The 24,935-nt window shown below is 37.0% G+C and overlaps 1 protein-coding gene across 1 annotated transcript; it reads right to left on the minus strand.

The window, feature by feature from the left end:
* Nucleotides 1-443: 443 nt before the first annotated feature.
* Nucleotides 444-16,664, minus strand: LOC145687720 (uncharacterized). The gene is made up of 2 exons (XM_081761174.1): nt 16,518-16,664; nt 444-3,033 (listed from the first exon to the last, which is right to left on the minus strand). The coding sequence occupies exon 2, from the start codon at nt 3,014-3,016 to the stop codon at nt 2,024-2,026; it is 993 nt and encodes a 330-aa protein (XP_081617300.1). The 5' UTR covers nt 3,017-3,033; nt 16,518-16,664; the 3' UTR covers nt 444-2,023.
* Nucleotides 16,665-24,935: the final 8,271 nt, after the last annotated feature.

Genomic DNA, 24,935 nt, shown 5'->3' on the forward strand with positions numbered 1-24,935 from the left:
CACATCGTCATCAACTAATCATATAATAACTTTCTTTAAATAAAAAAATAAAAATGTGTTATTGACACTTACTGAAACGTTCAGGTTGCCAGCGGAGCAAGCAAGCAAATTTCTAACAAATCTGTTTCTTTGCTAACCGACATCAATATTGATTTAATAGGGAGCCAACACTTTATCTCGGCGACGCATTATTTACTCATTTAAAACACTTTTTCTTTCTTCTTGCTTGTTAGGCGCCCTCTTTTTATCAGCGCCTGGGGCCACGGCTCCGCTGCCCATCCTCCGGCTGTGTTGCTATGACGTAATTATCTCTAGAATTAAACAACTTGAGCTACTAAGAAACCAACATTTGGGTGAATTGTTTACCAAATATTATTTGTTTTTATGAAAGTACAAAAGAAATTATTGCTACTTGAACAATTTATTTTATAATGTGCATTTTACATATTTGCATAAGTGTAGAAGTGCATAACAATACAATATATATTGAATTATAGCAAGTGCGCAAACAATAATAATAAGAAAAAAGAATTACGACCAAACCCAGGACAAAATACAAGCGAGTCAACTTGATCCACTATTCACATTACAATATCAAGCATTACAGCTGCATAAACTGAATTAACGAAAGTGAGTACATTAACCATGTATTTTTTTCATCACCTACCTCCATAACTAACAATCCCAATTTATTTCAAAATATCGGATTATTTTCTTTTAAGATTACTGTACTTTTGTGGTACGTTGTATCAAATCAAAACTGAACGTCAATTAAATTTATATGTTAACATATCACTATATCATAAGACACAAATATATATTTCATTCAGTAGAGACCAGGACACTCTTTTTATTCACCAATCGAAACAGAAGTGTTTTTTTAATCACAGTTAACTAATTGATTCATACTACCTTTGCAATCTTAAATAACTTACACTAAAAATACTAATCGCTCAGCAAAACAACGCTTATTTAAAAAATAATAAATATGTGACAGTTTCCCAAATTAACTGAAGATATTGGCTTCATTAGACACTATAAAAACGGAGAAAAATAAAAGAACAGTTAAAACAACACAAAGATGATGAAAAAAGAAAGAAATGCCAATTTTAAACACGTGAGAGACACAGGACATAATATTAATTAGTGTGAGATTGAAGTGCTAGCACGGGAACAAAGGGTGTTAATAAGAAAGTGGAAGGAGGTCAGATTCATTAAAGAAAAAGAAAAAAAAACTGTATTATGAATTGGAACACAGGATTTAAAATTGACGAACAATGGCGCAAGTTATTGGAAAGACTTAATTTGTAGCTTAGTTTTCCACTAGATCAGGGAGGGAAATGGATTTGCGATGTTTGGTTTCATTTTTGTTAACTTTTGTTATGATTGGCTGAATCTGTTTTGATCAGCCAATCAGAGTTGAGAACCATTTTCTGGGCTCCTGTTATATTTAGATGCAACTCTTTCTTGTTTTTACAGTGTATGATGAATCCAATATATTCAGTTAGTTGGCGAAACTGTCACACGTTTATTATTTTTAAATAATTGTTGCTTTGCTGAGCGATTTGTATTTTTAACGCAAGTAAAAAAAATGCAATTAAAATGTAATATTTCTTAAATAAATGGATGTAATAGCTTTTCTCCAAAAAAGTTATAGTATTTACACACACGAGAACATAAATACTAATAATTTACAAAGTCGAATTATAAGTTGAATATCTTAAAAATATGAGCAACAGTTCTTCATTACCATTTTTTTTTGCGCCTTAGCTTTGGTCATATCTACCAAATAATCGTTAGCCGTTTGATCGCAAAACTCCGCCTCTTTTAAAGACCATTTAACCTTTATAATTAGTGAACCCAGTTACTTCCATTACTCTTGATGTTCATTTACATTGAAAAATCCTAGATAATTACCATATAAAGCTGTTCTGTACATCTTTGACCCCTTCACCTTCCATAGCCATCTTTAACACTTTTATGTAAGAAAGTAGCGAGTTAGCCCACGAATTATATCTTAATATCACTCGAAAGTACCTTCCATACCAAACCCAATTGGCTTATAAAGAATTGGTTTACGAAGGACCATACTTTTTTCATAAGCCAAACTGTCTCCTTGGGAATTAGTTAGGATAGCTGCCACTTTGGAAATGAATTCCTCGTGCCACATCAGATTGATATATTCAAGCAGCTTAAGCAGGAAAACCATCTCGTCATACGACATTATTTTAGCAAGATCATGCATAGCTTTAACATTCTCGGAATTAAAGAGGGAACCAATATATAGTCCACGAACGTAAGTGGAATTAGACAATATCACACTAAGTAATATATTAAAGCCGCTAATTATGATTAGGGTAATAGAACAATACCACAGGAAGTAGGAGATTGCCTCTAGTTCGATACTCTTGAAATTAAGCATGTTCTCAATAGTGAATGTATGATCATGATATGCGTGAAGAACACACGATATAAAAGAGTACACCGCAGCAATACCTAGATTGTAAATGTTACAAGCCACAAACTTGACTGTGTTGAGTCGGAATTTATGCATATTACCTACAACCATGTTTGCAACATAAGTAAGCTTATTGTTGGAAGGAACAGCCTTATTGATGCGACGAATAAATATCTCTATCATGCCGTCGTCAAATATTTCCCATATGACATTTGGTACAAATAGATGGACCAAAAAATGAATCGAAGACAATACCCACATGAAAGCACACCAATCTTCACACAAATCTACAATCTTCTTTTCAATGCCATCACGAACTTCTATTTCCCCTGTTTCATTGTCGAAATAGATGATTTTGGAGCAGAGAGTATCGGAAACGTTCATCTGCAAGATGGTCTCACTAGCAGCGAATAATCCAAACATTTCGTTGTGTACGACAGCAACACTGCATACTAGAACAACTGAGATGGCCATCCAGTAATATGTCATAAGAGTACCATTAGTAGCTGTCACAGTAGTGAATATGCCAGGATTGCCGGTTTTTCTCTGAGCCTTCATATTCAAGCGGGAGTAACCTGAAATAGAGAAAGGATGATGTATGACGTTAAAGTTATGCGTTTTATTAATTCATAATACAATATCACTTTTGATTTATACTCAACCATAGCTTATTTAGCTATTACATACAAAGAATCATACTTTTATTCAATAATAACTGAAATGCGCGTTCTTCGCACGGGGAGAATGGATTTATGAGAAATATTTGAATCCCCTTCTCCTTAGAATATTTATTTCAATGAAACTTTAATGAAAAAATACAGAAGATACGACACTTTTAAAGTAAATATTGAAACACCATACCACCACAAAATATGCCTTTAATCAAATTGATGTGAATAAATAACACAGCTTGAAGTGAGTACTGATTATCTTCCAAAAGTCATTTCAAACGGATCAGACGTTTTCTCGACCCGGAAAACTAACAATTCGACACAATCTCAGTCATTTATAACATTTTATTTTTCATCTCCAGCACCCCACCCTCTGCAAACGGAGTGAACTTTGACATAAACGGCAATGGAAGCGTCGCTATTCATTCCAGCGACCCCAAAAACTATGGATTCGACACTAACATCAGTTATTTTCAATTATTTTTACATGACACAATTCTTCTTCACCGAGAGTGGTAATAGGGGCTAAACGGACTCAGGAGTGACAACAATTAACCTAGCGACGTTGAAAACTAATGATTTGACACTAATAACGGTCGTTTTTGATATTTTTAAATGACACTATTTCATACCCTTGGGTAAAAATGAAGGCTTAAATCGGACATAAACGGCAAAGAAAGTGTCACTATTTATCTGAGCAACCATCAAATACTATGGATTCGACACTAACATCGGCCGTTTTCGACGATTTTCATGTCTTCCCCAACTACCTTAGGTGTGCAAGAGAAGTCTTACACTAGATGTGCAAAGGGAGTAACAATGTGCTGACACCAAAAAGCCGTTTGGTAGGCCTAGAAAACCCGGTAGAAATTGCTTTAAGGTTGATATGTTGACTACACGTTACTCACCTGAAAGCTGTCTGGTAGGATTAGGAGTTTAGTAACAACTGCATTTGGGTTGCTTTTCCAATCACACACCACTGAACTAAAACCATTCTAGTAGGCCTTCAAACTGAGTAACAATAGCGTTTGGGTTCATGTGAGGACCACACAAAACTCAACTAAATGCAGTCTGGTTGGCTTAGAAATCCAGTAAAAATTGCTTTGAAGCCTTTGTGCTGACCATACATCACTCAGCTGAGAGTCGTTTGGTAGAACATAGTTCGGTGCTGTAATGTCAGGGAATTCCGAATTATTATTATTATTATTATTATTATTATTATTATTATTATTATTATTATTATTATTATTATTATTATTATTATTATTATTATTATTATTATTATTGGTAAATAAAGTATGGTTCTACGAATTGAATGCTGAAGAAAGGCCCTGAACTTCAGATCAACGAACCTACTAATGACCTCCACACAAAGAGTCGTATCTAGGAGCATGCGCACATAAAGCATGGGCTTCAAATTGCCACAGACTCACGCATTTTCGTTGAGCTGAGTTGATTTTGAGTTTAACGTTCCTTTTAGCAGGGAGACTATATGAAACGGGACATATTGATTAACGTGGAATCCGAAACACATGAGCTCCCGCCGGGAATTGAACCCGTGTCTCCCACGCCAAAGGAGATTGCGCTAACCGCTTAGCCACGAAAGAGCTCAAACGCATTTTCGTGTAGATAGGAATATTGGTCGTTGACATTAACAATGAGTGAAACTTTTCAAGTAATACGATAAATAAGACACCAACTGATACGCAAGATTCGATCGATCGGTACCCAATAAAATAAAGATGGCCCTATTTCGAATTCGAGAGACTGTGGATGGTGGTCCTTATCAGCGTAAAGGAAGCCAAGTATACACAATCCAAAAGCGCATATTTCATCAATTGTCAACAGATGTAAAGGTTATTCCCTACAGGGTGTAATTCTCAGAAATGTTTTGAATAGAGTTTTCAGATATACCCGGATTTCAAGAAGGGTCCAAAGTATGCAGGAGGTAAACCTTGACAAAAATGGACATCCAATGCTTCGGAGGGAAGGCGGAAGTGCTAGGAACCGGCAGCTCCATGATTCTTTGTGTTCGCAATAACGTGTGGTGATATGTGGATGGGTGTGGGTATATTTCACGTTTTCTTCACTTATAAGCGTGAAAGAAAATATCTCACCATGCGTCTTCCAGAGTACGAGAGACCGTGCTACTGATGTTCCTTAACACTTCCGACATCGCGCTAAAGGATTCTGTGTTCATTGCTATCAAGGCTTATCGTTTGTCTACTTTGGACCAATCATAAAGTCAGAGCATATCTCAAAATTCGGTTGATGGCGTGTCTGAGGATTTCACCCCGTAGAGAATAATCCGTACACCCATTGAACATTAATGAAATATGGATTTTTGGATTTCGTATGCGTGACTTCCTTTACGCTGATAAGGACCACCATCCACAGTCTCTAGAATTCAAAATAGGGCCTCTTGAAGTTTGGCTTTTTCGCGATTTTGGACAGCCCTAGCTATGAAACTATGCACTTTTCGCCATGGGTCCATATGAAAATTTTCTCTTATTTTGATGTGAGAAACCACCTCTTAAAGTTTTTCGGTATAGTTCATTAACACCACATTTCGTATCGTTTTTCACGATCACCTTACTGTCTTGTTTCTTTTTGCAGCTCGAAAGTAAAAAAAAAAAGAAAAAAGTGATCACACATTGCACTACAAAATTAACTAAGTGCATGCACATATTAGGAAAATAATACTTTGAATCTATATATCTTTGAAATATAAAAAAAAGAAAGAAAGAAAGACAGATAGAAAAGAAAAGGAAACTAGAAAACAGAAAAAAGTCGATATCTTTTTAATGATCTCAGCGAAGATTCAAGATCTTCCGTGAAGTTCTTTTTTCAAACTTCTGTTAACTTGCTATTTTACATCATTTTGAGCTTTGGAATAAAGTTTCATAAAATAAATAATAATATCTTCATCATTGTCGTAAACATTTAATGAAAATGTTCTTGTTAATGCCAGCTAGTACACACTGCTTTGTTAATATCAGAATCTTTTCAACCTTGCCTTGTATATATTCCCAAGATGGCACAGGAGGCTTATATAAAATATTTGTTGTAGCGTTTCTTTCTTTTTCTTTCGTACGTATAAGGTGTTGTTTTCTAGTCTGGAAAATTTCTTGAAAGCCTTTATTAAACATTGTGATTATTAAATGAGTGCACAAATTGTGAAGGATGACTCTTCAGTTCGAAAGAAGGACATGTTATAAGTTTAAGTATATTGTGAGACAAAGAATCTCGAATCCTTCAAAATATTGTAAACAATCCGGTCAGTTGGTGAGTATTTCAAGTTATATGCCCGTAGCCAAAATCCCTGTATAAAAATTGTTGCGTGAGTACCGCAGGATTCTGAAACCTGTATTTTTGGATAGGGCACATACTAGTCCCTAAGTGAAGAATTCACCCGATTACGGTAGGTCCCATTGTTTTGGAGCCACGGACCTCTGAATTCCATTTCTTCATGTTTCCGGCGGCCCATAACTCCGAAATGACGGATTTCTGTACCTAGGTTGGTCTATCCTTTTTGTCTTATCTTGGTGTCAGAAATCACCTCTCAAACGTTGTCGATGTTGTTTTGAAACACTCTGTATATATACAGGATGTTAATGAACTAGACCGACAAACTGAAACAGATGATTCCTCACATCAATATAAGAAAAAAGTTCATATGGACCCGTGGCCAAAAGTGCATAGTTTCAGAGCTAGGACTGTCCAAACCCGTGGAAAAATGAACTTTGGGGGGTGAATATCTCCTTAACTATTGGCTATCGAGCAAAAGCGGCATGCTTTTGTCTTAGTCATGTAATCTACTTTATCCAAAAATACATGATTCTGAATCGTTCAGTGGCGGTGCAAGGAAGTTCCCCACTGGAAGTGGGATCCCATATATTCCATTAGAACAGATGGATCTGATTCATGACAGATGAAACAGCGTTCCATCAAGTAACAAAAAGCAGTTGACAGACCATCGATATTTTGAGCAGAATTAAGATGGCAAAGGATTTTTGGTGTGTGGTACGTGGTTGCATATGTACAGTAGGGACTGAATGTAGTGGCTAAAATGAAATTAAATAAAATCATTACATCTGCAGGTTGATGACCCACAATCATGACCTGTATGCTAAAGGAGACAGACATTAAAAATACCTAACGATTTTGGAAGAATTGGTCAGACGAGAATTTACGCCAAAATGGGAGTATCCTCGCAAAAAAAAAAAAAAAAAAAAAAACGAAAATAAGAACAATATATAAAATGTTCTTTATCACAAACTCACATTATCCCAGATCTAAGGTGGGACCCCTTGCCATAAGGTGCACACTAGCACTGAGTTACCATGTACTCCTGTTGCCATAAATTGTTTACAACGTATGGGAGCTGATGACACATAAAACAGCAATACTGGTTATGTAGAAAACAGGGAAAAGTCGTGTTGAGAAGGTAGATATCTCGAGAAGAGTTGGTAAAACTTATCCTCCTAGATTTGTCTGAAACAAATTAACATTTCACGGTGTTCCATTCTAGCCTAAAATTGGCGGATAATTAATGAAATATGAAAAGAGTTGGGGGAATAAAAATATGCTAGGCAATGGGAGAATCGCAAGAAAGCCCGTGGGCACTTCTGGAATATTGCTGCTCATGGCAATGACCAATATGGAAAGTTTCTTGGCCACGTGGGTCACGTTGTAGGTAGTAATAGGAAATAGGACACATGGTATTGCTAGGCAGTCATAATGGTGAGAGTGTCATTGAATGAATGAGGAGCACACGGACATGTCTAAGAACAATCTACACTGAATGTATCCCCCTCCTTTCACCTCCTCCTTCCATCTTTGATGTATGAACATATAAGATTATCACAGCGTAGAGGTCTACACGGACTCGGGTCTACCTAGGTACAAAGCATATATCATTTCGGGCTCGGGCCGGGCTTGGCGTGTAAATTTTTAAATATGCAATCATATTTTACTGGCCTTTTCGGGACTATGTAAACATACTGCACTTCAATATTAATCTGACTGTTCTTTCTGGAGAAATTTTAACGCACAACTCCAAAATTAAATCTCTAATTGCAGTAAATAATAATACAATTTTGCGTTAATTATTAAGTTTCTGTAATTCTGGCTTATTTTGGGCTCATTTGATTACCACACCGACTCGAGCCGGGCTCGGCTCTAAAGGACAAAATGGATTTGGGACTCAGGTCGGGCCTAACATTAAAAATTCATGGGCGGGACACACCCGGGATAAAAATTCCGGCCCGTGCAGACCTCTATCACAGGGACAGCGAAAATAAATTGCAAGTAGATTGAAAACTGGAAGTGAGGGGTGCGCTCACATTGGCCAACCACGACGGATGAATATCATCATGCGCCGCATTGTAAACAAGGAATCCCGGATTCGATTCCTAGAGGTTACAAGAGGCAACATTGTGAAATGTTAATTTGTTTCAATCAAATTTAGGAGGATAAGATTTCCAACTCTTCTCGAGATATATACCTCCTCACTTTTCCCTCTGTTTGTTACATAACCAGCATTGTTGCCTTTACGTGTCATAACCTCCCATACGTTGTAAACAATCTATGGCAAAAGGGGTACAGGTAACTCAGTGGTAGTGTGCACCTTATGGCAAGGGGACCCAATTTAGATCTGCGACCAAGTGAGTTTGTAATGAAGAACATTGTATCTATTGTTCTTATTGTCTTTTTTTTTTTTTTTTTTGCGAATATACTCATTTTCTCCCAAACCCTCATGGGATCAATTCTACCAAAATTATGGATGGGCACGAGCGAGTTCGGGCGAGGATTCTTTGAAACTCGACTCGACTCGAAACAAACATCTTTGAACTCGACTCGAAAAAGTTCCTCCACCTCGACTCGAATTCGGATCGAGTTTCGAATCGAGTCGGGCCAAATCGGGCCAAATTCTGTGTGTAGTTTGAAGTAGGTCCTATTCTCTTCAAGTATCCTACATAGACAATATAATTATTATCAATGCTACTACTACTACTACTACTACTATAAATTATTATTATAAAAAAACTCCGTGTATAAACATGAAAGATAGGCGGTTAGCATCTGAATACTAAAAACTAGTTGACTGCCGATTTTGGTAGTCGTGAAGTCTTAGGAAGCAACTACGTTCACGAAGTTCTGGGTTTGAGTTCTGGAGGAGTAAGTATTCGGCATCGAGCCAAAACATGTTAATAACGTTCAAAACTGCTCGGCCCGGGATTAGGGTTGTCAACGGCTTGAGCGCCTCGGCTCATAGCTCATTCATTATCGAGCCGAAGAGAGAAGTGAACCGAAACAACAGCTCACTCAACCGAGCCGGCTCGATCCATCGGCTCAGTTAACTCGAGTCGAATCGAGTCTGCTCGAGCCGATGGCTCACTTGAGCCGAGTAGGTGGCTCATCCCAACCGAGCCCGCTCGAGCTGCTCGCTCAATTGAACCGACCCGACCCGATTGACATCACTACACGGGTTGGGCTTCTGCTTGGGCTAAAAAAATTCGACCGTGCAGTTCTCAGCCTTGATGGTAAGAACTAGAGCATATATGTAATTATTTTGGTGCTCACGACATTTGATGCCGTCTCGTTATAAAAATCCAGTATCGTCTCGTTATCGAGAAGAGACGAGATGTGAGCACTGTCCCGTCTCGTGAACGACACTAAAAGTATTCCACTCTACTGCTTACATTTCTCATGGCTTTCGCTCTCCAGTCCAATCAGGCAATAATTTCAAAACGAGTTAAAACGAACTGAACGAGCGAGGAGTTTATCAAACTCGACTCAACTTGAAACTCGATCTCAAAAACAGTGACTCGGTTCGAAACTCGATTCGAGGAAATTACCTTTGACTCTACTCGTGCCCATCCCTATCCAAAATCATTACGTATTATTAATATCTGTCTCCTTTAGCATACAGGTCATGATTGTGGGTCATCAAGCTGCAGATGTAATGATTTTATTTAATTTCCTTTTATCCACTACATTCAGTCTCTACTGTACTTATGCAAACACGTACAACACACAAAAACTCCTTTGCCATCTTAATTCTGTTCAAAATATGTCAACTGCTTTTTGTTACTTGATGGGATGCTGTTCCATTTGTCATAAATCTGATCCATCCGTTCTAATGGAATATATGGGACCCTCCACTTCCTTTCATTATTTCACGTTTACGGTGGAACCTAGAGAAGGGGGGGGGGAGATATATGTAAAAAGAATAAAAATAAAAGTGACCGTCTTTGTGACTTCATTACGCTTTTACCACAGAACCGATCTTAATAAAAGTTTTAATATGGATGAAGTTCGGACCTGGGGTGGTTTTTATCCTATTACTTTGACGGTAGACCTTAGGGGAGGGGGAGGAGGAGGGGAGGGGACAAATATATAAAAATAAATAAAACTTAATAACTCTTGAACCACCCAACCGATCTCGATCAAATTTTCAACACAGATGGCGTTCGCGCTTGGAATAATTTTTATTATTTAACTTTGACGGTGCAACGTGGGGGGGGGGGGAGATATATACGTAAAAAAATAAAAATGAAAGTGACTATCTATGTGACTTCACTCTTGAACTACCTGACCGATCTCGATCAAATTTTCAACATAGATGAGGTTCGGGCCTGGAATGGTATTCATCTATTTACTTTGACGATAGAACCTGGGGGAGGAGATAGGAGGGGGAGACATATATAATAAATAAAACTTAATAACTCTTGAACCACCGGACCGATCTCGATCAAATTTTCAACCTAGATTAAGTTCGAAAATGAGATGATTTTTGTCATATCACTTTGACGATATAACTTAAAGGAGGAGAAATTCATTTACAAATGATCGAAAATGACCGATATTAGTGTCGAATCTATAGTTTTTGACGTCGTCGCTGAGAAGAACAGTGACACTTCTGATGCCATTTAAATCCAAATTGAGAACCGCAAAAATTGTGCGAGGGGAGGATATATATATATATATATATATATACTATGTGATCAAAAGTATCCGGACACCTGGCTGAAAACGACTTACAAGTTCATCGCGTCCTCCATCGGTACTGCTGGAATTCAATATGGTGTTGGCCTACCCTTAGCCTCGATGACAGCTTCCAGTCTCGCAGGCATACTTTCAATCAGATGCTGGAAGGTTTCTTGGGGAATGGCAGCCCATTTTTCACGGATTGCTGAACTGAGGAGATGTATCGATGTAGCTCGTTGAGGCCTGGCACGAAGTCGGTGTTCCAAAACATCCCAAAGGTGTTCTATAGGATTCAAGTCAGGACTCTGTGCAGCCCAGTTCATTACAGGGATGTTATGGTCGTGTAACCACTCCGCCACAAGCCGTGCAGTATGAACAGATGCTCGATCGTGTTGAAAGATGCAATCGCCATCCTCGAATTGCTCTTCAACAGTGGGAAGCAAGAAGGTGCTTAAAATATCAGTGTAGGTCTGCACTGTGAGAGTGCCACGCAAAACAACAAGGGGTGCAAGCCCCCTCCAAGAAAAGCACTATCACACCATAACACCACCACCTCCGAATTTTACTGTTGGCACTACACACGCTGTCAGATGACGTTCACCGGACATTCTTCATACCCACACCCTGCCATCGGATCGACACATTGTGTACCATGATTCGTCACTCCACACAATGTTTTTTCACTGTTAAATCGTCCAATGTTTACGCTCCTTACACCAAGCAAGGCGTCGTTTGGCATTTACCTGCGTGATATGTGGCTTATGAGCAGCCGCTCGACCATGAAATCCAAGTTTTCTCACCTCACGCCTAACTGTCATAGTACTTGGAGTGGATCCTGATGCAGTTTGGAACTCCTGTGTGATGGTCTGGATAGATGTCTGCCTATTACACTTTACGACCCTCTTCAACTGTCGGCGGTCACTGTTAGTCAACAGACGAGGTCGGCCTGTACGTTTTTGTGCTGTACGTGTCCCTTAACGTTTCCACCTCACTATCACATCAGACAGTGGACCTAGGAATGTTTAGGAGTATGGAAATCTCGCGTACAGACTTCTGACACAAGTAACACCCAATCACCTGACCACGTTCGAAGTCTGTGAGTTCCGCGGAGCGCCCCATTCTGATTTTTCACGATGTCTAATGACTACTGAGATCGCTGATAATGAGTACCTGGCAGTAAGTGGCAGCACAATGCACCTAATATGAAAAACGTATGTTTTTGGGGGTGTCCGGATACTTTTGATCACATAGTATATATATATATATATATAATCAAAATTAGCAATATCAGTGTCGAATTCATGCTTTTCGGAGTCGCTGAGATGAACAATGACACTTTCGATGCCATGGCCCGCAACATGGGGAGGAGAGGGGATATATAAAAATCATCGAAAATAACCAATATCAAGCAGCGCTTTAATAATAGTAAAAAGTGACTGACTAACGAAACATATTTTTCTTACTTTAACCCAGCGAAGCGGGTACTTGATGCTAGTGTGTATATATATGTATATATGCAGTATATGAATGTGTGTGGGGGAGTGTATTTCATTAAGGTTAAGGGTCCGTTTCACCAGCGAGGCTATGTGACATGTAGACATAGCTTGCAGCTTAACGTGGAATATGAACCACATGAGCCTCTGCCAGGAATTGAACCCACGTACACTAACGATATAGACACGACGGATTTTTTCATATATGTATATATATAAATCATCTAAACAGGATCAAATGTGGAGTGGTTTTAGACATAAACCTGCTGAAGAAATGTGGCAAATATTACATCATGCAGACTTTGCATTCCCCCGAGTTTTGGAATGTAAAAACTTCTAAGTCATTTTAAATAATAATAATAATAATAATAATAATAATAATAATAATAATAATAATAATAATAATAATAATAATAATAATAATAATAATAATAATAATAATAATCAACCGAGATGAAACAAATTCAGAAGCTTCAAAGCATGCAAAGCTGTGAAACACTGTTTCTGTTGTCGAGTCGAGTTTTTTCCGGGCCACACCTGGCCACCAAATAAATATAGCAATCAAGTTGCTAGGGGATAGGCTACTTGTCCATCTAATTTTGTTCAGATTCGGCCAGTAATTACCAAGAAATAGTACCAAATGCAAGGCAAGCAGAGCCTGTCCCTAGCCAAGCCGGGCCACCGAATATAGGATTTTTGTATTATTATTGATTTAACCATGAGCTATTTGTTCGCCAAATTTAGTTCAGATCTGGACAATAGTTACCGAGAAGTAAGGTGGCAGATGGAAGGTGAGTCGAGCCTATCCTAGCCTATTCCTGTTCGAACCACTTACCAAATATAGCATTTTTTTATTTGTTTGGCAATGATCTATTTATCAGGATCCGGTGAGTAATTTCCAAGAAATAAAATATCATATACGCATACACATACCACACACACACACACACACAACTACATACACACACACAAACACACGCCCCCAGAGTGAAACTATAGGCTCCCGTATGCTTACGCCTGGAGCATTTAATGAAAGTTGACAGGTCAAAATAATAAATTATGAAACCTAATGAATTCTGATTTCGTTCTTCAGGATTAAGCGTATGTTAAACAATACATGGAAGCCACACTTCTAACAAAGTATTGTTCAACTTCTAGTGCAAAGAGAAAATATTCCAACTATTAATCCATTTTGAAAGAAAAAAAACTGTAACGAACACCACACAATAGAATAATTCTCTTCATTTAACTAAATATAATTGCTTAGTACACATTACACTTGAGCGGATCGGAGAAACACAATGGTAATGAAATTAAGTTATTACGTGAAATGGGTTGGGATCAAACCACAGAATAGTATGTGGGTAGTTTAAGTTCGAAGTTGTATATACAGATGGAAGGGGACGTTAGTTTGTTGTGTGTCACTGCATTGCATTGGAATGTTAAACTTTCATTTCCAGTTTATTAGAAAGTTTTTTTTAAATGTAACTTACCATTGTCTTCCATTGAGTTCATCATCTATCTTAATGTGATGGTTTGCCTGCTCCAAGAGTATTTTTTTTTTTAAATATAGGAAAACTTTAACTTCATTAGGGCTTTTAGGAATATTCGTGTACAGGGTCGGACTGATTACTGGTTCGCCTCGGCAGCTGACATATTGTGGTGGCCCCGAATTATCAATCTCACCAGTCACCATTACCCCAACTGCCCACTGTTTTCCCACAATAAAAACAACACACTATTCTTTAGTAGCCACACCATACATTATGTCATAAAGGTAACAATATAAAATCAGGATATATGTTATTTAACAATATGTATGAGAGTAAAACAAACAGAATTTTAACTTAAGCATTCTAGACAGCTAGGTGGAATTAGCCGCAATATCATCTATTGCCTTGTGATAATCGAAATGAAAATCCCTTAAATCGCCGTGATATCATAAATCATGAAAGTGATCTCTTTCTGTTGGATTTCAAATTGTTATTTTTCCTGGGCCAAGAAGCTAAGACTTGTATTGTCAGGCTAGGGTGACCAAATCGTCAACTAGAAAAAATGGGACAACCTTTTATTTTTGGATAGGTTGCTCCCCTAAACATATATGTTTGCCTCTCTGTTCTCTCTCTCTCTCTCTGTCTGTATCTCTCACAAAAAGGGGCAAATTTACAATTTCTCGTTTTAAAACCTATTGAAAAGATTGTGGAATTAATTAAATAACAAGCAACTATCAGCAACTAACAAAAAATGAAACTTTGAAAACTACAAAAATATATGAAACATTTATCAATATCTCTCAATCAACAAACTCTGTCACCGGCAGAATTTATAACGAACTACTCTCAGCATCGGATTCCAACTCCCTTTATTTGTTTTGTCTTACTTTTAAACATTATTTCACTTAGAACTAGTTCTCTTTTTACTTTCACATTTCTAGTCCTATACTTTTGTTCCTCTTTCGTAAATGGCAGTATGTTACATCTTAGTTAAATCACGGAAACACTGTACTGTACTGATGACAGCGCCTCAGTCTTCCACCGCCCGAAACAGAGTAAAAACAGTTTGTTTTTCATAAGACTTTCAGCCCCTTGCACTGTCCTCTGCGGAGTGGGAGTCTTGGAGGGGGTGGGCGTAGGAGGGAAAACAGTGCAGCCACCACATCCAATATCGCAAACGTTGTAATGACGTTACTCAGTAATTAGACATATTCCAATATAATCACATAGCTTAGAAAATAATAATATAAATTAGGAAATTTTAGATTGGAAAGTTTTTTGTACCCAATGTATGTAAATACGGGAAAGTTTGGCTTCCCGGGAAAGTTTTTCGGGACACCGGGAATGGTAGTGAAAAAAAAAAAAAAATGGAACAATCTCGCTTTTGCGGGACGGTTGTTCACCCTATGTCATGCCTTTTATATTCCGCTATAGGAAGCGTCAATCGTGTTAGATTTCACTATTGTTTTTGTTTACACCGACATGACTCTGAGGGTGGCATGGAGCATTCTTACTTTGTAGGGGACGTGAGACACAACAAAATTTTAATGAAACGCTTGAAAAGCTTTATGAATGCTGGTTCCCGCCATGACTGTTCACAACAATATTAGTTGCCTCACACGTTTTCCACATTTTTCTCTTTTTGTGACCTCCTCTCTTTATTCAAAGTTTCATTTAACCCCCGTCTGGACGCCTATCTCCGCCTAGCCTCCTGGGCCTGTAAGGGCCTGGTTCATCTAAATGTTTTATACTGTGAGTAAATCTCAAATATAAAGGAAATTATCGTAGGCAATAGCCAATACTAGAAAAGTTTACTAAGAAAATACTTACAGGGTTAAAAATTTAAAAAAAATGAGGAAATGAAATGTTTGAGTTTAACGTCCCACAGTTATCCTCTTTAGGCTAAGGGAGACTATGATTAAGGGAAGTGAATGATGATGGAAGAATTGGTGGAATGCGAAAGTGGGAGAAAACGGGAGTACGCAGAGAAAACCTACGGACACGATGTCGTCCACCGCAAGCTTTCTTCGGCGGAGATCGAATCAGGAACCCCACACAGCAGAAGTAAATACTCTACCACTGAGCCACCGTGCCCACTCAAAAAATTAGGAAAGTTGTAAGACATTTTGTGAGAAACTGTATATGCAGAAGGCTAAGTAACTGTATTCACTTGAATAAGGTTAAATTGTAAGTACGAAAGCAAAAACAGAAAGAAAGATGCTCCTACACAACTCAACCCTCCCCTGCAATACACCTCTCCTCTCTACACACACACACACACTCGCAAAGATATATATACGTATATGAAGGAAGAAATAAAGGGATCTAGATTTAAAGTTAAACTATTAACCAAAATAACAAATAAACATATTATAAATGCTCTAAAATTAACTTTAGTAAACTAACTTACCTTCAAAGGCGTTTTCAAAATGAAGCTTCAAATTCTGCAACCGCTGCTGCGCTGCCAACCAGTGCTGTTACATTCAGCCACGCATGCGCATATGCACAGTCGGAAAAAGATTAAAAAAAAAAATATTGAAACGAATGATTATGTGTTAGCACTATGCAGGAGCACTTCTAAAACTAATAATTTCATGAGGAAGTCTCTTGTATAAACTGTATTGATGTCTTCTCGCATGCGCAAATTTAAGTAGCTGTAGTTTCGTAGAAACAAACAGTTCCTATATAAAATATTATTTTGATATAAAATTTTAGTAGCAAAATAATAAAACATTCCAGTGTTGAAAAATAAAAACACTAACTTTGTTGCCTTTTGAACTCTACATACTGCTTTTAAATCAAAAGTAAGATAAATGTAGAAGAAAAGAATCATAACATTTTTGATCACAAGAAAAGTCGATACATTCAGTTCTATATCGAATGATATATAATCGACCTTTTGTGAATCACTCAAATACATATGACAAAAGTTTTTCCTCCTCCTCCTCCTCCTCCTCCTTCTTCTTCTTCTTCTTCTTCTTCTTCTTATTATTATTATTATTATTATTATTATTATTATTTTATACAACTTAATATTACTTCTGTGGCCCCGGGCAGCGTAGTCGCTAACGCTCTCGCCTTCGGTGCGAGCGGTCCCGGGTTCGATTCCCGGTCGGGGCCCTTAGTCGAAAAAATGTAGAAAGTTTTTTCAGGCCATCCCAGGTTTTCCTGGGTTTTCCTCATTCACACCAGGCAAATGCCTGGATGGATCTTAACATTCAGGTCCCAGGCCGCTTCCTTCCTTCCCCAATCCTTTCTTCCTTCGCTTTCCTCGAATAGTGTGCTCGCCGAGGGACGTCATCCTTCATACGTTACGGGTTAAATGGCCTTAGATGCCGAAAACAAAGAAATCTAAATCCTAAAATATTACTTATGACGTTAAATAATTGACGAATAGCTAATATCTTCCTATACTTTGATAACGATTATTTGACAGCTTAAAATATTTCTATCATTACTTTAGGTTTCTATCATCATCCATTTTCTATATGCAGTATATTAAGATATTAAGAACTCTCCCTTCAGTCTTTTCTTCCTATAGCTTTCTATTTTCACTCTAACCTTTCTTGAGTTTGAGCTTATCGTCGCTTTCAGCAGTGAGGCTATATGAGACGTCGTCCTACTGATTAACTTGGAATCCCAACCACATGAGCTCCCGCCGGGAATCAAACGAGGGTTTTCCACACCAAAGGCGCGTACGCTAACCGCTTAGTCACGAAGGAGCACTTTAACTTTTTCGTCGTATCTTTATTCATTATTTCATAATTTCTTGGTCCGATAGTATACGATACCTACAACTGAGTCATGAAGTAGAAAGCTGTTGTTATACAGATGCTTCATACTCTTCAAGTTGCAGTCGGATTTGAATTTATAATCCACCTGATGGAGTGGAGCATAAATTAATTATCTAAAAATAGTAAAAAATTATAATAAATCAAAAATTTGAAATAAATCTAACAAACTCCACTTTATCTTACGTAACAACATAATTTTCTTTCTGAAATATCAGGCAACCAACGCCAATATTTCTTTAAAATATCAGAACTGAATTAATAATACTGCTTTCTCATGTAACTTTCATTTGAAAGAAATAAGGGCAGACCACTGGAGGGACCGTTTAGTTTCAGATTGCATTTCTCCGTGGTCATTTGACTAAATACACTATTTTGGAATTTTCAGATATTGCTATTCACTTTGGTGGCATCAGTTTTGTTTTTCAGTACCAGTAATCCTATTATAACAGGGTATTTCTCACTCTGTGTAACACTGATTCTTAAGAATTAACGGTTATGCCACCGTTCTTCTTCGTTCGGCCCGGACTTGTCTGTCTGTCTTTATTTTCTTTCAGTTTAACATCCCACAACTATGCCCTATAGCCTAAGGGAGACAGACGATTAAGGATTGGAACATAGTTATCTTCTATCTCAAGCTGTTTATTATTATTATTATTATTATTATTATTATTATTATTATTATTATTATTATTATTATTATTATTATTATTATTATTCACGTCACTTTGATTAAAGGTAGTATTCTTCGGAAATAGTTTGTGTCAAAATTTAAGCCAAAATTAAGGTATCTTATGAGTTTTTACCATTATTCTAAGGAGAGAGAGGGTCTTAATGTTTTTTATACACCTTTTGTCGCCGTTCCAAAAACGGGCATTTCAGTTTCCATTATGAAAATGAATTCTCTATTCCTGCTTCATGTCATGATAAAACAGGAGGGATGATCCGGTTATATGGTTCGATGTTTTGTCTATGTAGAATCTCACCTGATTCTTGTTGGCTATCTACAGACGAGAAATTTATTTCTGATAGGTTGGGTTCATAATGAATTCCTGGAAGAAGGTAACAGTACCTTCACTTTTCTGTCTATCTTACGTACGTCCATAATTACCTCGTAACTGTACCCAACAACGATCATGATTTGGGCAAAAACTTTCTTTGCTCCAGCGATAAAACACGGTACGCCTTGTAATACCAGTGGCACGGTACACAATTTCCTGAAAGTTACCATTATGTGTGAGATAAATGTAGGCTTTGTCCAATGTGACTATTGTCTTCCAACTTAACTGAGCCAACGGCCGCGATGACTCAGTGGTAGAGCGGTCACCTCTGGAGCATAGAGTCCTTGGTTCGATCTCAGATCGCGCCAAGTGAGCTTTGTGGTGGACAAACACAGTGTGCGTGGGTTTTCTCGGTGTTCTCCTATTTCCTCCCACTTTCAAATTCCCCATTTCCTTTATTTCTCATGATCGCCGCCCCCTTTAACCTATCCAACATAAGTTTGGGACATAAAACTTCAAGATTTCATTTTTCTTAACTCAGCTAAGTGCACTTTGTACAGTTTTCAGCAAAAATTTTACGTTCAGGAACATGGTGTGGGAAGGGTGTGAAACTCTCCTGTAGGCCTAGACAATGACGAGTAATATGGCGGACAGTTTAACGGGCCAGAATTAATTTCTAGGCTACGTCACGCCGCGAAGTTGATTCTCCTGGGCTGACAACCCACGAATTCTACGTAACACCCTAGGTGACCTTCTCGCTAGTAACCTCGAACTGGCTCATTTTGTCGGCGAATGATTCTAAATGGTCCCTATTTGGGGTTTTGCAAATTACTATATCTTCATCTGCCTGTCTGTCACTCTGATGGATAAACAATTTTCTCGATACACTCTTATTATTCGGTTTTACAAAAAATATATAAGAGCGATAATACACCCTTCCTAATGAAGGTACACTTGCTGTGGGATTTTATTACTACCAAGACTTCACTGCAGTACCTGCAAGCTCAGAAAACACACTAATAAGGATTCAGGATTTGTGGTTCTGGCGAAACTATATAAATGACAAATCATTTCCAAATCGGTCAGCCATAAACCGGGAAATCTTATGTATTTCTCTATCTCCTTCTGTGTATGTGTCTTTATCTTTTCACAGTTTATTTAAGTTATATATACTTTCTACTTTGATTTTTATCTCCCAATGTAAGCATACGAAAGCTTATATCTTTTTCTCTTTCTCTCTCTCCCTATCTGTCTCTATATATACGCGTGTGTGTGTGTGTGTTTGTGTGTGTGTGTGTGTATGTGTTTATATTGTACTTTATTTCTCGGTAACTACTAGGCGGATCTCAACTAAATTTGGTGAGCAAATAGTCCATGGATAAGTGAATAAAACTACTATATTTAGTGGTCAGGCTTGGCCAAGAACAGACTCAGCTTGACTAGACTTGCATATGGTACTATATTTCTAAATAACTACTGGCCAGGTCTAAACAAAATTCGGTGTAGTGTAGCCCATCATCTAAGGAATAATTATAGCTATATTTGGTGTCGGGCTCAGCCAGTGACAGGATATGCTTGACAAAGCTGTGTTCCAGAGTTTTGTACACCGGGAGCTTCCGAGTTAGGTTCACCTTAGCTTGTAATAATTTAGTGTCGAATATTGAGAACTTCTAGTTTTCTTGTTCCACATCCTTATGCAATATCCAGTTTATAAGTAGGACAATAGCTACGATTAACGTGGGCTCCGAACCTATAATCTAGGTCTCTTGGAGGCTAAATTGAGTGGTGGGGAACGAGCGATAATCTCAGGGTTGATCTTCTATAATGGTATGTGCACCTGCCAAGTGTACTAGATGAAATCCCCGGTTGTAGCTCAGAGTACACGTTAATAGTAGGTCCTGTCTTTTTTTACCATCTATGCTGCACAAGGAGGTAAAACATAAACATTCAAACTTTATATAAACTTTATACAACGTTTCAGGGTCAAGAAAAGAAATAACTGCTCAGACCTCAACTTCGTCAAAGGTGACAACATTTTGACTTTGGGAACTTTATTCGAGAAGGGGAGAGTAAAAATTGTACTTAATGTTTCTATGGGTGTGAGTAAATATATCAGTTTCGAATCCGAGGAAAAGTAACTCGACTAGAGATCGGCGGAAATGTAATATAGAAATAACTGTAGTGAACTCGTACTTAAATTAACTATTATTCTGCAACAACAAACTTGCATACTTTTTAAATACATTCCATTAACTCCATCTTTTCTTGTGCAGAGGACAGACATCTTTGCTAGTGTGTGTACGAATTCACGTTTTAGTCGTACTTCTAAAGCACTAAAATTCACTGGATGTATCTAATGAAATGCACGTATTCGGAATCAAAGCAATACCATTACGCCAATCTTATTAAAGATCAAACCACAAAGGTGAATTGAATCGCTTTCTGTTAAAAGGATGTAGGCAACATTTTCCACAATTTTTTTCATTTTTAAAGAAACGTACGTTTTGAAGGTAGATGTAACAATTTGTGTTAAAAGGACGTGTGTTTCTTGAAATGTTTTATAAATATTAGGCATTTTTCTTCTTTTCATAAACCAAACCGTCTAAACCAATTATTGATTGATATGCGAAGTACTCTCAGTCACGTAAAGATAATAAAGGACTAACACCTGAAACTTAAGAAGTATGAATTTTGCCTAATGTCGAATATTTATGTAAGGAATCGGCGAAGTATTTTAAAAGTTCCAATAAGTATTTTTAAATTTTGCGCATTGTGTGTTGCATAACTGCAGGCGAACCAGGATATTTCATAAACTGTAAAGTATTCGATAAAATATGACTTAACTATCTAAATATCCACACTTAGTAAGCAAACTCATTAATGTGGATCTTAAACGATGAAAAAAGTATTATATCTAGTTAATTATTTTTAATATCAAAGCCTCTGAAGCTTTGACATGTTTCAAGTCATAACCGAAAGAACAATATTATTAGAAAAGGTACTTCCAATGAAAGATGATGTGCAAAAGACGCACTTTAAAAAATCATAGTTTAAGGAAAGTTTCTGGAGAAAAGTCTCGAAAAACTCACAATGGATTAATGTTGTGTATATTAGTCAACTACAGAATACAACCAAATATTTTAACAAATCTTTTATTACTAATACGTTTCATACAACGCACATTTTAAAAGAAGAATTAGCATTTGTCGGTAAATTTAATAAATTTCTTGTATGACATGTTTATGATATTAGAATTTGCAACATTTTTCCTAAATAAAGAAATATGGCCTTAATATATGCTATATGTGATATATGCTGTACAAAACAAGTGTTTCCTTTATCTTGAAGTTAACAATAGCATATAAACTGTACACTAAAATGTCGCCAAAGTTTTGCATTTCTAAGATATTCATGTTTTCCTGATTCCGAAAAATACGTAAAATTTCTTATTTAAATCTAATCTAATCTAATACAAATAAAATAAAGACTGAGTGTTTGTTTGTCTGTGTGCGGCCTGGGAAACAGACGAGCCGACCGAGAGTTACCACATTTTGGTCAGAGGTACCTTAGTCCAGGCCCCAGACCAAAACGAAGCGTTCTTTTTTTAAATTTCAACCTCAGAGGGGGGGGAGTTACCGTGACATGTAAAAGTAGTAGAAAACGACCGATATTAATGTCGAGTTCATGGTTTTCGCGGTCGCTGAGATCAATGATGAAACTCCGATCGCATTCACCCCATTCGGCTGCGGGCTGGGGGCCATCCGGGTAATGGGGTGATACCGAGACATGTAAAAATAATCCAGAATGACCTATATTAGTGTCAAATTCATAGTTTTCGGGGTCACTGAGTTGAAAGTGATACTTCCTTAGGCGTTGACTTCAAATTACAGTCACCATCGGCTGGGAACCAGAGGCGTTTTTTTTTTTCAAAATTCGAACCAGGGGGTGTCATGGGGATATGTAAAAGTATTACAAACTGACCTATATTTTTTTCCTTTCGTTGTTCAGTTTGTTTACATCGATATTTTATCTAACCTATGAGAAGAATGTATATATTCAGCTAGTTTAAAATATTTTTTATTTGATTCTGATTTTAAGGTCCCTTTAAGCAGCAAGGCTATGTAAGACGTGGTCCTACAGCTTAAGATGGGATCCAAATCACATGAGCTCCCACCGAGAATTAAAAAAAAACTCAGTCTCTCATACAACGCCCAGCCAAGACGGAGTTCAAAATATTTTTGTTTTAATTGGCTATTAACTTAAATAACATTTTTAATTAACTCAATAACAGTTTAATTCTAACTTTCCTGTATTAATATCAGACTAAATAATTCTCGAAGAGATTTAAACTAATACTTTCTATATTTTTAAAATATAAAACTTTTGATTTCTGAAAGTAGTTTTCGTTTTTCAGTTACCGTGAAGATTCTGTAACCCGTACTCTCGAAAGAAAGGATAAAGCAATTGATCTTTCTCCAATAATACTTTCAGAGTTGCATAATCAAAAAGTATTGATTATTTCTTTGTGAGTACTAACATGAAAGTATGTAATGACATAATTGTCTACCCATTCTGTTGAACTATGTTCTAAGATGAGACAGGTAACTAAAAACATTAAAGAATTGCTTTGGTAAGTGCGTTTGGAATGCATAAACGATAAACATCCGTTAAATAACGTTTCGAGGAAGAGTAAACTGACACATGAGCTCATCGTATGGGAGTGGTATTCAAGGAGCTACGTACCGACAAAGAAATATCCGATGGTCAATTATAAAAAGAGTAACATGACCAAAGAACATTCTGTTTATGCCATGTAGAAGCTTCCGGAACATTTCTATGAAACTCGAGACAATGGATGAATATATATACTGAAATGTGATAGTATTAGTCTTATCATAAATAAGGAATGATATTTATCCAGATTTGAATCCAAATCAGTTGTTCAATGCCGTGATTCATTGTGTACGTACATGTTCTCTTTCACGTAAGCAGTATTATAGCTAAACACACACACACACACACACACACACACAGATAGATATATATATATATATATATCAATTTTGATTTCTGTAAGTTGTAAGTTTTATATCACATTTTCGGGAGTTGAAAAAAATATTAGAATTATTATATTTTACTGTTTTATGTGGATAGGAAATAATTAAAAATCACTAATAATAATAATAATAATAATAATAATAATAATAATAATAATAATAATAATAATAATAATAATAATAATAATAATGAAACGCAGAGCAAAAAGAAAGTAATGTAAGTTGTATTAATTTTGTCATATAGATCGTCTAATCTGGTTTTAACTGCGTCCATATCAAATTTTTCTATCAACTGCTGAATTTGAAACGCCCTCACAAAACGGAAAATTAGAATTATGCAATCTATACAACCTTCATTTTTACGATAAAGATACAATAAGTTTATATCACACAAATGTTCATTTCCTAACTGATATTTATAGCCAAATGCTATACTCAAATCCAGCTCATTTTCCCACTATTATAAAAGTTCTAAACCAAACAGTAATTTTCTTTCTCCGTTGTCAATGGAAAGCAAACGGGTTTAGCAAAAAGAATATTTGTTGTCCAATGCTATGTAACAAATATATACGTCATTTATGAACTACTTATCAGATACCATTCTAACTATGAATTGATAGAAGGGGGAGATGAGATGGCACTGTTAAAGACGCACGTTTTGCTAGTGATCTCGTTTCCGAAACGTAAGTTTGGCTTTAGCATCTCGAAATCTTGTTAAGGCGTTTTGCTTCCAAACTGAATATAATATCAAAGTACACAATGTAGAGGAGAGGGTGCAAATGTGGAAACATGAGGGTAATGTGGAAACGTAACGTATGTTGATTGCAGAGAGCATTACCTTAGCAGCAATTGCCGTAAACAATCACCCTCATCCCCATTCGGAACGGCACAACGCTATGAAGCAGGCGGCCAGTGTAGTTAATGGTGGTGCGTCGATTGTTGTTTACACATTTTCGAGAAGTTTTGGAGGTAAGTGTGT

The sequence above is a fragment of the Thermobia domestica genome, chromosome 6 (genome assembly GCF_964235325.1).
Source record: "Thermobia domestica chromosome 6, izTheDome1.hap1.1, whole genome shotgun sequence".
NCBI classification, from domain to species: domain Eukaryota; kingdom Metazoa; phylum Arthropoda; class Insecta; order Zygentoma; family Lepismatidae; genus Thermobia; species Thermobia domestica.

Bases quoted from the DNA above. Each gene is read 5' to 3' on its own strand.
- LOC145687720 (XM_081761174.1), bottom strand. From the start codon at position 3,016: ATGAAGGCTCAGAGAAAAACCGGCAATCCTGGCATATTCACTACTGTG.